General features: G+C 43.5%; 1 protein-coding gene across 5 annotated transcripts in view; it reads left to right on the top strand.

The window, feature by feature from the left end:
• slka (STE20-like kinase a) overlaps positions 1-13266 on the top strand; it is a 160359-nt gene that overhangs the window by 92363 nt on the left and 54730 nt on the right. For all 5 annotated transcript variants that reach the window (XM_041209132.1, XM_041209131.1, XM_041209130.1 and 2 more), the window contains exons 3-7: positions 299-347; positions 7028-7177; positions 7974-8046; positions 9408-9602; positions 11430-11511. In XM_041209132.1, the coding sequence (XP_041065066.1) occupies positions 299-347; positions 7028-7177; positions 7974-8046; positions 9408-9602; positions 11430-11511 (549 nt within the window). The remainder of the gene's footprint in view (positions 1-298; positions 348-7027; positions 7178-7973; positions 8047-9407; positions 9603-11429; positions 11512-13266) is intronic.

Raw genomic sequence — 13266 nt, 5'->3', positions numbered from 1 at the left:
CCAGCCATATTAAACAGAGGGACTCTGACATGTTGTACATGATTGCCAGAGGAATTTTTCCCTCAACTTGATTGTCATTTAAGACTTTTGTCCTGCATTACTGTAAGGGTCTCGCAATATACGAATCGAAGGTGAGTAGATGGAGCTGAAGCAGATGAGCCATGGTCTTAGTGAATTGTAGCAGGCCTGAGGGGCTAAATCGTTTATTCCAATGTCAAAGTTGACTGGCTGTTGGCTGCACCATTGTTTTAAGGCCCCTGCTGCCCTGTCTCTAACCATTAACCTTCTGCTCCCACAGATCCTGATTGAGTTCTGTGCTGGAGGAGCTGTGGATGCAGTCATGCTGGGTAAGTTCTGTTGAATTGTGAATTGTGCATTACTCCAACATTGATTGTACAGTATCTATCTTTACATTTCTGTGTGCTGAAAGTGACAAGAAGTACAAAGGAATAGTTGCTTAGACGTTACAGCATGGAAACGGGCCATTCAGCCCAACCAGTCTATGTTAGCATTTACCCTCCATGTGAGTAAATAGTTCTGCTCACATTTCCCTGTTCCCATAACACCTTGTCTTAATTTGTTTCATCACCTAGTCAATCTGATCTTCAACGCTCACATAGTTTCTGCCACAACCACTGATCCTAGGATTGAATTCCACAGCTTCACACTCTCTGTGAAGAAGTTTCTCCTGCCTTTTGGCCCAAATCTCTTACTTTTAATTGTGTATCAATGGCCTCTTGTTACAGAGTCTCAAATACAGGAAGCAGTCTGCTTCAATCCAACTTGTCACATCCTTTCTTCATTTCAAACACTTCATCATATTGCCCTGTAATCTGCTTTCTTATAATGAAAAACGGTGATTTTTTTTCCAAGTCTCTCTTTAGGCACAACCCTAATGAATCTGTCCTGTTCCCTCTCTAGAGGCCCAACATCCTTCCTACGATGTCCTCTAACAGAGATCTTACTGAGATTTTAGATCGGCCCTTGTGTTTTATATTCTGTACCTCCATTATAAAACTAGAATTTCTTTAGCTTGTTTCATGGGCCTTATTGCCCTGAGGGGCTGCCTTTAATGTCCTGTGAACCTGTTCCCCAAATCCCTCTGCTCTTACCCAGCACTGACCCACTTCCATTCGCGTTGTAATCACTTCCATTGAAATTCCTGCTGTTATTTAACCAAATGTTCCTCCGCGATGTTCGTAGTGGTATTGTCGCTGGACTAGTAATCCAGAGGCCCAGAGTAATGCTCTGGGGGCCCTGGTTCGAATCCTGCCAGGACAGATGGTGGAATTTGAATCCATTAAAAATCTTGAAAAAGCCATTGTCAATTGTTGTAAAAACCCATCTGGTTCACTAATGTTCTTTATGGAAGGAAATCTGCCGTCCATACCTGGTTTGGCCTACATGTGACTCCAAACCCGCAGGATTGTGGTTGATGCTTAAAATGCCCTCTAAAATGGCCTAGCAAGCCACTTGGTTGTATCAAACTGCTACAAAGTCTCCAAAAAGGAAAGAAACCGGACGGACCACCCGTCATCGACCTAAGCACTGGAAACGACAATGACAAACTCCGCCCTGTCAACCCTGCAAAGTCCTCCTTACTAACCTCTGGGGGCTAGTGCCAAGATTGGGAGAGCTGTCTCACAGACTAGTCAAGCAACAGCCTGATATAGCCATCCTCACGGAATCATGTCTTCCAGATACAGATTCATATCATCCATACACCACGATCATCATCCCTGGGTATGTCCTGTCCCACTGACAGGACATACCCAGCAGAGGTAGCGGCACAGTGGTATACAGTTGGGAGGGAGTTGCTCTGGGAGTCCTTAACATTGACTCGGGACCTCATGAAGTCTCATGGCATCAGATCAAACATGGGCAAGTAAACCTCCTGCTGATTACCATGTACCACCCTCCCTCAGCTGATGAATCAGTGCTCCTCCATGTTGAACATAACTTGGAGGAAGCACTGAGGATTGCAAGGGCACAGAATGTACTCTTGGACAGGGGACTTCAATGAATATCATCAAGAGTGGCTCAGTAGCACCACTACTGACTGAGCTGGCTGATTCCTAAAGGACATAGCTGCTAGACAGACTGGGTCTGTGGTAGGTGGTGAGGGAACCAACAAGAGGGAAAAGTATACTTGACCTCATCCTCACCAACCTGCCTGCTGCAAATGCATCTGTCCATGACAATATCAGTAGGAGTGGAGACGAAGTTCCACCTTCGCATTGAGGATACCCTCCATCATATTGTGTGGCACTGCCACCATGCTAAATGGGATAGGTTTCGAACAGATCTAGAAACTCAAGATTGGGCATCCATTAGGCGCTGTGTGCCATCAGCAGTAGCAGAATTGTACTTGAACACAATCTGTAACCACATGGCCCGGCATGTTCCCCCACTCTACCATTCCAACCAAGCCAGGGGATCACCCTGGTTCAATGAAGAGTGCAGGAGGAGCAGCACCCGGCATACCTAAAAATGAGGTGTCAACCTGGTGAAGCTATAACACAGGACTACTCGCATGCCAAACAGCATAAACATCAAGTGATAAATAGAGCTAAGCGATCCCACAACCAACAGATCAAATCTAAGCTCTGTAGTCCTGCTACATCCAGTCATGAATTGTGGTGGACAATAAAACAACTCACTGGAGGAGGGGACTCCACAAATATCCCCAACCCCAATGATGGGGGAGCCCAGCACAGTCCAAAAGCTAAGACTGAAGCATTTGCTACAACCTTCAGCCAGGAGTGCCGAGTGGATGATCCATCTCGGCCTCCTCCGGAGGTCCCCAGCACCACAGATGCCAGTCTTCAGCCAATTCGATTCACCCCACGTGATATCAAGCAACAGCTAAAAGCACTGGATAGTGCAAGGGCTATGGGGCTTGACGATATTCCAGCAATAATACTGAAGACTTGTGCTCCAGAACTTGCCATGCCCCTAGCCAAGCTGTTCCATTACAGCTACAACACATTGGCATCTACCTGGCTTTGTGGAAAATTGCCACGGTATGTCCTGTACACAAAAGGCAGGACAAATCCAACCTGGCCAGTTACCGCCCCATTAGCCTACTCTCGATCATCAGTAATGGAAGGGTTGTCAACAATGCACTTACTTAGCAATAACCTGCTCACTGGCGCTCAGTTTGGGCTCTGCCAGGGCCATTCAGCTCCTGACCGCATTACAGCCTTGGTTCAAACGTGGAGAAAAGAGCTGAACTCCCAAGGTGAGGTGAGAGTGACTACCCTTGACATTAAGGCCACATTTGACTGAGTGGCATCAAGGAGCCCGAGCAAAACTGGAGTCAGTGGGAATCAGGGGAAAACTCTCCACTGATTGGAGTCATACCTAGCACAAAGGAAGATGGTTGTTGGAGGTCAGTCATCTCATCTCCAGGAGATCACTGCAGGAGTTCCTCAGCGTAGTTTCCTCGGCCCACCCATCTTCAGCTGCTTCATCAATGACTTCCTTCCATCATAAGGTCAGATGTGGGGATGTTCGCTGATGATTGCACAATGTTCAGCACCGTTCACGACTCCTCAGACACTGAAGCAGTCCATGTCCAAATGCAGCAAGACCTGGACAATATCCAGGCTTGGGCTGACAAGTGGCAAGTAACATTTGCACCACACAGTGCCATGCAATGACCATCTCCAAGAGAGAATCTAGCCGTCACCCCATGACATTCAATGGCATTACCATCACTGAAACCCCACTATCAACATCCTGGGGGTTACCATTGACCAGAAACTAAACTGGACTAGCCATATATATATACTGTGGCTACAAGAGCAGGTCAGAGGCAAGGAATCTTGTGACGGGGAATTCACCTCCTGACTCCCCAAAGCCCGTCCATCATCTACAAGGCACAAATCAGGAATGTGATGGAGTACTCTCCACTCTGCCTGGATGAGTGAAGCTCCCAAAACACTCAAGAAGCTTGACACCGACCCAGGACAAAGCAACCCACTTGATTGGCACCACATCCACAAATATTCACTCCCTCCACCACTGATGCACAGGAGCAGCAGTATGTACCATCTACAAAATGCACTACAATGGCTTCCTAGACAGCACCTTCCAAACCCACAACCACTACCATCTAGAAGGATAAGGGAAACAGATAGATGAGAACACCACCACCTGGAAGTTCCCGTCCAAGTCACTCACCATCCTGACTTGGAAATATATCACCGTCCCTTCACTGTCACTGGGTCAAAATCCTGACACTCCCTTCCTAACAGCACTGTGGGTGTACGTACACCACATGGACTGCAGAGGTTCAAGAAGGTAGCTTACCACCACCTTCTCAAGGGCAGCTAGGGATGGGGCAATAAATGCTGGCCCAGCCAGCCTGTGAACTTAATAAATAAAAATAAAACAATTCCTGACTTTGAAGGCCATCTGCCACTTTTTAGTCAATTCCTCCATTTTACCAGTATAACTTTGTAACTTCCTTTGATCTTCTAAGAAAATCTTGTATTTCAGTATCATGTGCAAATTTCTACGCCACTCCCTCTAAACCCATCTCCACATCGTTGATATACACAGCAAGATCCTCATGGGAGACAACTGGTCAAATCCAACCACAACTATCTTCCACTCCTACTCTCTGTTTTCTCCCTTCTAACCAATGTTTAGTCCAGTTTACTACCTACATTATCGTTGCAAACCCTTAATCTTCTCATGGTATCTTCTCAAAGGCTTTCCTAAAGTCTATGTCACACTTACACCTACTGCATTTTCCCAATTAATATGTCTGAGAAGTTTGTCTAATATGATTGCCCATTTTGCATTTTATGCTGGCTGCTTCTATTTGCTCTTTATATACATGGTAATCTTAACCATAATTAAAGACCAAAGTTTCTCTACCACATTCATTAACTGCCTTGTACTTACCCAGAGGAGCTCTGTCTCAAATTTTGGACCTGGTTACAACAGTTAATAGTCAACATTTCCCCAGCTCTCAACCACACCCAATAATGTAAAAGCAAAATACTTTGAAAATCTAAAATAAAACCCAATAATGCTTTGAAATATCATTTCTTGGATTCTGCGCTTTCCTCCCTTATCTCATTCAGGACCCTATGATATATCCAGAGAGACCCAGGTGCTTTATCTTCCTTTAGCTTAACTAACCCATTATTCATCATTAAATTACACTAAATGAAGGAGCAGGCTCAAGAGGCTGAATGGCCTACTTCTGCTTCTATATTCCTAACTAATTCATTATTTATCATTACATTGTTCCTGTTACTATCATCTACATCAGGAATCCTCTTTTCAATATCCCTCTCCAATAAAAATTTGATGCAAACCTATTGTTTGATCATCATTTACATTAACAATCTTCTCTTGGGAATATTACCTCATTTTTAACGATTTTCTTTTTATTGATAAACTTCATAAGAACATAACAAGCAGAAGCAGGAGAAAACCATGGGTCCTTTCGAGCCTGCTTTGCCATTCAATACGATCATGGTCTTCAACTCCAATTCTCCGTCTGCTCCCAATATCCCTTGATTCACTGAAAGACCAAAAATCTGTCTCTCCCAGCCTTAAACATACTCAATGGTAGAGCATCCACAACCCACTGCGGTAGAGAATAAAATATTTTATTACTTGATTTTTTTTATTTGATTTTTTTTTTTACATTTTTTTTCGTATTCCCTCTTAGTTTTCGTTATCCTGCTCTTAACCTTTTCTCTTAGTTCTGATATATAGTTTTTTTGTTATTCTTTAATTCTTACAGACCTTTCAATTTTAATTGGTTTGTAAGATCCTGAGCTTAACCACCCTCCCCTTCACCTCACCATCCACCCCCCACCTTCACCTTAATACCCAATCCCTCTTACCTTAGCACACCACTTCACCTTGCCACCTACCTCACTTCACTCATCTCTTTAAGATGTCTCACTGTTGCTCTTTGATCCTGGGATACAATTTATCCCCCCAGCACATAAAAGTTGTCCCATTCAAAAACAAAAATACCTGGAAAAACTCAGCAGGTCTGGCAGCATCTGCGAAGAGGAGCACAGTTAACGTTTCGAGTCCGAATGACCCTTCAACAGAACTAAGTAAAAATAGAAGAGAGGTGAAATATAAGCTGGTTTAAGGGGGGGTTGGGGGGTGGCACAAGTAGAGCTGGATAGAGGGTCAATGATGTGCTCCTCTCCGCAGATGCTGCCAGACCTGCTGAGTTTTTCCAGGTATTTTTGTTTTTGTTTTGGATTTCCAGCATCCGCAGTTTTTTGCTTTTATCACAGTTGTCCCATTCCCTTTTCTCCTTTGGCTCCCTCTCTGAACTAATCAATAGGTGAATAATTAAAATTAATAGTTGATATTTCTTTTCATCTCTCTAATATAACGCCAGATATCGTCTTCTAGTTCCATCCCATAATTTTGAGATCTGAAGTACCCCCTACCAATCTAATGAACCTGAACGAAGCCTGGAAAGGATAGAGAGACAGAGCTTGAAATGCTTCCTCCTATACCTTTAAAACACTTGCCCCCCCACACCACCACCCCTGCCCCCCCGCTCCCCCCCCCCCCCCCCCAAAGTCCATTCCATCATTAATACAGTCTTTGCAGTGTTACTTGGCCCTTGTTGGCCTTAATATCATATGGGATGAACTGAAACCATTTTTCTGTGAAGGGTTGGTGTAGTGCTGGGGAAGACCCTGGGCTCCAGAAAATGAACTCAGCCCAGATCAAATTGAGCTGCTCTTGGTCTGCTAACAGTGATCCATCTTTGGCTCAATGGAGGGCTCCTGTGGCAGAAAGCAGGTACTGCAGTGAGATAGGCTCATCATCAGAAGGAATGCATTCCTTTCTCGCAGGCTTAGAAGTGGCTAGAGCCCTCTACACTGAGCAGTGTTCAACAGTACCCTAGGATATTGTCAGATCATAGGATGCATGATACTTCTGGCATGACATCAAAATCAGCCCAACTCATACTCATAATGTTCAGTATAATCTTTGCCATCTTGTTGCTTCATGTCTTCTGTTGTAGAATTGGAGAGGGCTCTGACTGAGCCTCAAATTCAAGTAATTTGCAAGCATACACTAGAAGCTCTGAGCTACCTCCATGACAACAAGGTGATCCACCGAGACTTGAAGGCTGGGAATATCCTGCTCACCATGGAAGGAGATGTCAAACTGGGTAAAGCATCTGCTTTTCGTCTGCAGCAACCTGGCTGTTTCAGGCATTGTTACATAAAGAACGCAGAGCTGGCTTGTAATAAATATAGAAAACACTCAGCAGGTCAGGCAGCATCTGTGGAGAAAATCTGTCTGTAACAGTGTTTTGAGATATACAGCTGGCCAAATAAAAATATTTATTAATAGCCAAAAATGCAGCAAACCCATCCTAACTTAGTCAACATCTGAGAGAGAAAAGACAGATTAATATTTTGGGTGGCGGCCTTGATCAGAAGCAGCCGCTTACACTTTGTTTAACTTTGGAAAGAGAGATTGTGATCCTCCCATTAGGAACATTGGTACAATGTTCCTATACTCCTTGGATCACTGAGGTAACCAATTATACGTGGAACATAGCTGCATTTAAAGATGACAGGAATATCCAATATGTCGTATTTGGCAGCATTGGCCAGTGATGCAACATTAATTTTCTGTCTCTATCCTTTATAAATGTTGGGAAAGTAATGAGCAGAACTGAGGCAGGTTTAGGACCTTTTGATCTTTTTAAGATTGCCTTGTTTTTTTTAAGTAGTCAAGACAGCATGGCTTTCTGCCCAATAATAGCTGCCATATATTTTACCAAAAACATAGATAATTCTGCTATTATAGAGATGGGAGATAGGGTCTGGGGCACGCTGCGCAGTGCTTGCAATCTGTTTAATAAATTCATTGTCAAAAGTGTTATACCAGTGCAGGCCCAGAATCAGTGGCCCCCCAATTATAATGATGAGTCACGTGGCTTTCTTTGTCTATTGCAGCCGATTTTGGGGTCTCAGCAAAGAATAGCAGGACATTGCAACGGAGGGACTCCTTTATCGGGACACCTTACTGGTAAGATGTGGCCTTTACTGCTGTGCTTGTGTTTTGTGAAGACCTTTTGGTTTTTAGCAGTTTCCTATTGTGCATCTTCAGAAGGCTTTCCATAAGGTCCCATACAAGAAGTTAGTAAACAAAAATTAGGGCACATGGGATTGGGGGTAATATACTGCTCTGGCTTGAGAATTGGTTAACAGATAGAAAACAAAATAGGAATAAGCGGATCATTCTTGGGATGGCGGGCTGTGACTAGTAGGATACCACAAGGATCACTGTTTGGGCCACAGCTGTTCGCAATCCATATAAATGATGTATGTGGATTTGGGGACCAAATGTAATATTTCCAAATTTGTTAGTGACACAAAAGTAGGTGGGATTGTGAGTTGTTAGGAGGACGCAATGAGGTTTTGAGGGGATTTGGACAGGCTAAGTGAATGGGCAAGAACATGGCAGACGGAATATATTGTGAATAAATGTGAAGTTATCGTAGAAAAAACAGAAAAGCAGTGTATTTCTTAAATGGTGAGAGGTTGGGAAGTGTTGATGTCCAAAGAGACCTGCATGTTCTTGTTTATGAATCACTTAAAAGTTAGCATGCAGGTGCAGTAAGCAATTAGGAAGGCAAATTTTATGTTGGCCTTCATTACAAGAGGACTTAAGTATTGGAGTAAAGATGTCTTGCTGCATCTTTGTAGAGCCATAGTGTGGCTGCATCTGGAGTATTGTTTACAGTTTTGGTCTTCTTATCTAAGGAAGGATGTATTTGCTATAGAGGGAGTGCAACAGAGATTCACCAGACTAATTCCTGGGTTGGTGGGATTGTTCTATAAAGAGACTGGATCTGTATTCTCTAGAGCTTTGAAGAATGAGAGGTAATCTCATTGAAACTTACAAAATTCTTACAGGGTGTGACAGGGTAGTTTAGATAGGACCCTTCTCTGGCTGGTGATTCCAGAACCAGAGGACGTAGTCTCAAAATGAGGGGCAGGCCATTTAAGACGGATATGAGGAGGAATTTCTTCACTCAGAGGGTGGTGAATCTTTGGAATCCTCTACCCCAGAGGGCTGTGGAAACCCAGTCATTGAGCATGTTCTAGACTGAAATCGATAGATTTATGGATACTGATGACATCAAGGGATATGGAAATAGTGGGAAAAATGGCGTAGAGGTAGATGATCAACCATGATCTGTTTGAATGGTGGCATAGACTCGACAGGCCGAATTTCCTATGTTCCTATAGGGCTGTATACTGGGTATTTATCAGTCTGTGCTCATTTCACAGTGCATGAGACTGTTTATTTCCCAGTGTATGGGACTATATATACAGTGTCCTGTCTCAGACATGCAATGACATGTTATGTTTGTATTTCTGTAGGATGGCCCCTGAAGTGGTGATGTGCGAGACGTCAAAGGACAAACCCTACGATTACAAGGCAGATATCTGGTCACTGGGTGTCACCCTGATTGAGATGGCTCAGATGGAGCCTCCACACCATGAGCTGAACCCTATGAGAGTACTGCTGAAAATTGCTAAAGCTGATCCCCCTACACTGGCACAGCCGTCCCGATGGCAAGTATACTAGTGTTGCAAGCACCTACTTTAAATGCAAATGTTTAGTATCTATTGATCTTTATAAATATTCCATTCAGAACCAATTTGTAGTTTGATGCTATACATGGGTTAGACTTGTACTGTTCTTAAAACGGCACTTGTACCACCCAAATCCTCAAATAATGCCCACTTCATTTGTACACAGTGTCAGAATAATCCATCCTATTCAATTCTATTTACCCTGTACTCCTCTGGTATCACCTTTTTGGCGCCTTATCTTGTTCCAACCTCTTGTTTCGCCTTTGAACCAAGCTGTAGGTTTAAAAGAGGTGTAAGATAGAATTAGCAGAATCATTACCAATAGCTGGTGTCTGAAAAAATTGATGGAAGTGGTCATGATCCGAAATTGTCAAATTCAATGCTGAGTCCAAAAAGCTGTAAAGTGCCCAATTGAAACATGAGATGCTGTTCCTCAAGTTTATGTTGAACTTCATTGTTACAATGTAGGACGCTGAGTACAGAGAGGTCAGAGTGGGAGTTGGGCAGAGAACTAAAATAACAACTGGAAGTTCAGGGTCACACTTGCAGATTTTTTTTACAAAGTGGTTAACCAATCTGCATTTGGTCTCCCATTGTAGAGAAGACTGCATTGTGAGCAGTATGGTATACAAAACTGAAACAAGCACAAGTTAATCACTGATTTACCTGAAAGAAGTGTATGAGGCCCTGGATGGTGGAAAGGTTAGAGGCAAAAGACAAGGTGCTGCCTCTCCTACATTTACATGGGAAAGTGCAGTGGAAGAAGTGGTGGTGTTGGGGGTGATTGAGGAGTGGGCCAGGGTGTTGCAGAGGGAATCGTCCCTTTGGAAGACTGAAAGAGTAGTGGAGGGAGAAGATGTGTTTGGAGGTGGCTGAAATGGAGGAGGATGAGCTATTGAATGTAGGGGCTGGTGGGGTGGAAAGTGAGGTTGAGGGGAACCAGATTGTGGTTCTGGGCAGAAGGGGAGGAGTTGAGAACTGAAATGAAGGAAATGGTATGGACGTGCCAAGGGTGCTGTCAGAAGTTCTGTGCTGTACCTTGCCTGGAAATGTTTGATGGGACAGTGCAGTAAGAGTTTTACTCTGTAGCAGTGATGTTTTCTACCATGCCTCTGTTACAATTAGGGTTCTAGCTATTGAGTAAATGATTATGGTACTTGTAATGTAGGTGATATTCTAACACATCAAGTAGCACCTTGCACCCACATTGCTTGTTAAAGATTAGTCTCAGTTTGACTCTGTTAGGAGATTCATCACCTCTGCACCAGAAGACCATGGATTCAATCCCTGTACTAGAACTTCACCACCTAATCTAGAATGACAGTTGAGTGGAGTACTGAGGGATTGCTTAACTGACAGAGATTAAACTGATGGTCCCTTTACCTGCTCAGGTGGTTGTTGAAGAGTTCATGGCACTGTTGAAGAAGAGCAGGGCAGTTAAATGTTCATTGCTAAGCCAGCATCACTCAAACAGATAAGCTGATCAAATGCTGGAAATTTTCACAATGTCAGCCATCATCCATGGAGAGAACAGACAAAATTAACGTGAAACTCTTCATCATAGTTGGACACCAGTTACTGACTGACTTGCTGAGTGTTTCCATTTTCTGTTCTTGTTTTCCATTTCTAGTCCCTGCAAGTCCTGCTTTTTATGAACGTTTGTCTCATCGCCATTTGTGAGATCTTACTATGCACACTAGCATCCATATCGGCCTACATAACAGCATTTGGCATGTTTCTGAGAGTTGTGACCAACTGTTCCGTAAGTCTTTTATAATATTCAGTGGCTGCTGTTTCTCACCGTAGGTCACCTGAGTTCAGTGATTTCCTGAAGAAGGCATTGGAAAAGAATGTTGAGGTGAGGTGGTCATGCCAGCAGCTGCTACAGGTGAGTGATAATCCATATTTGATGAAGACTGAATGGGGAACAGCTCCACGTTCTGACTTGCACCAGTGAGGCTGGTGGGGGGGGTTGCTTAACAATCAATATTGCGAATTTATTGTGACAATTTTGATTAGTAAATATACAACTAGGAGGGCTGAAGACCTAACACTGAGCAATCCAAATTTTAAAAACATAACTGACCTTTCCAGTTAGGAAACGATAGCAATATGATAATGTACGGGGTAGTAATGCAGAGGCTCAGAGCAAGCTCCGGAGACATGAGTTCAATCCCTCCATGGCAGCTGGGGGAATTTAAATTTAATTAATTAATTAATTAATCTGGAATAAAAACCAATCTCAGTAATGATAGCCATGAAACTACTGACTGGTCTTAAAAACACATCTGCCTCACTGATGTCCTTTCGGGGAGGAAATCTGCTGTCCTTATCCAGTCTGGCCTACATGTGACTCCAGACCCACAACAGTGTGTAGAAGAGTCACACGGACTCAAAACGTTACCTCTGTCTCTCTCTCCACAGATGCTGTCAGACCTGAGTTTTTCCAGCATTTTTTGTTTTTGTTTCCAGCATCCGCAGTATTTTGCCTTTATTCTACAACAATGTGGTTGACTCTTAACTGCCTTCTGAAATGGCCCAGCAAGCCACTCAAATGTATCAAAACCACAACAAAAAAGTCAACATTCTGAGTGTACCTACACAACTTGCACTGCAACAGTTCAAGAAGGCAGCCCACCAACACCTTCTCAAGGACAGTACAGAATGGGCAATAAATGCTGGCCTTGCCAGCCAGTGAGACACATCCCAGGAAAAGGTAAGAAAGAACTAGAAAGGGTCTTGGTTAAGGTTTCATCTCAAAGATAGCTCCACTGATAGTGCAGCACTCCTTCAGCGTAGGCCTGGATTGTGTGTCCAAATTTCTGGAGTGAGGTTTGCAATCGCAACCTTCTAACTCAGAGGTGAGGGCAGTTACCCACTGAGCCATAATGTAAGCCTGACAGTATCTGCAGATTGTTCAAGCGTGGAGCAGCCTCATATTGGAGTCCGATCCTGCCGCCAGTGGACCTGCATACATACAATTTCTTGCAGTTGTCACTCAATAATAATGAGGGGTAGGAATCCTGGTCATTTATCCAGTCACTCAACTCAGGAGTATAGAGGCTGGCTGTGATGTCATAACAGAACTCAGTCTAACGATGGAACCTCAGTCTTTCCTGATTCCTATGATTCAGTGCCAGATTGGACAGTGTTTTTACCTATGAAGTGACAGCATGAAGTCTAGGAACTCTGTTGTGTCCTGGGTGCGTATGAAGCTTTATTGGCCTGTCACAGTTTATGGGCCACTCATTTTGTGCAACAGCTGGTTGCTATATTGGAACAGCCTGTCGGAGTGTGCAGATTTAGAATTCAAGAAGAAACAGCTGAAGCAAAGAGAGAAGGAACTGCTTTGTGGAGTCTACATTCCCTTGCACAAAAATCATAAGAAAAATAGCAGCTTCATGTCTATCAGACTTTGCTGTTTTCGCCAAGCACCCCACACATCTGTGAGTATAGGTTAGAGCATGTTTGTTAGATGCATGTGTGTGTACCTGCATTGGGATTAGAGGCTTTCGGTGTGCTTTGTTAGTCTAAACCATTGGTGCTGAGAATATGCACTGTGTTCAGCAAGCAATGAAATGTACAGAGTGTTCTCATGTCAACTCCTCATGAGAGAAAATAAGTTTTAGTTCAGTGAAATTAT

Source organism: Carcharodon carcharias, chromosome 17 (genome assembly GCF_017639515.1).
Source record: "Carcharodon carcharias isolate sCarCar2 chromosome 17, sCarCar2.pri, whole genome shotgun sequence".
NCBI lineage: Eukaryota > Metazoa > Chordata > Chondrichthyes > Lamniformes > Lamnidae > Carcharodon > Carcharodon carcharias.
The sequence above is the reverse complement of the archived record's forward strand: the minus strand, read 5'-3'. Positions and strand labels throughout refer to the sequence as shown.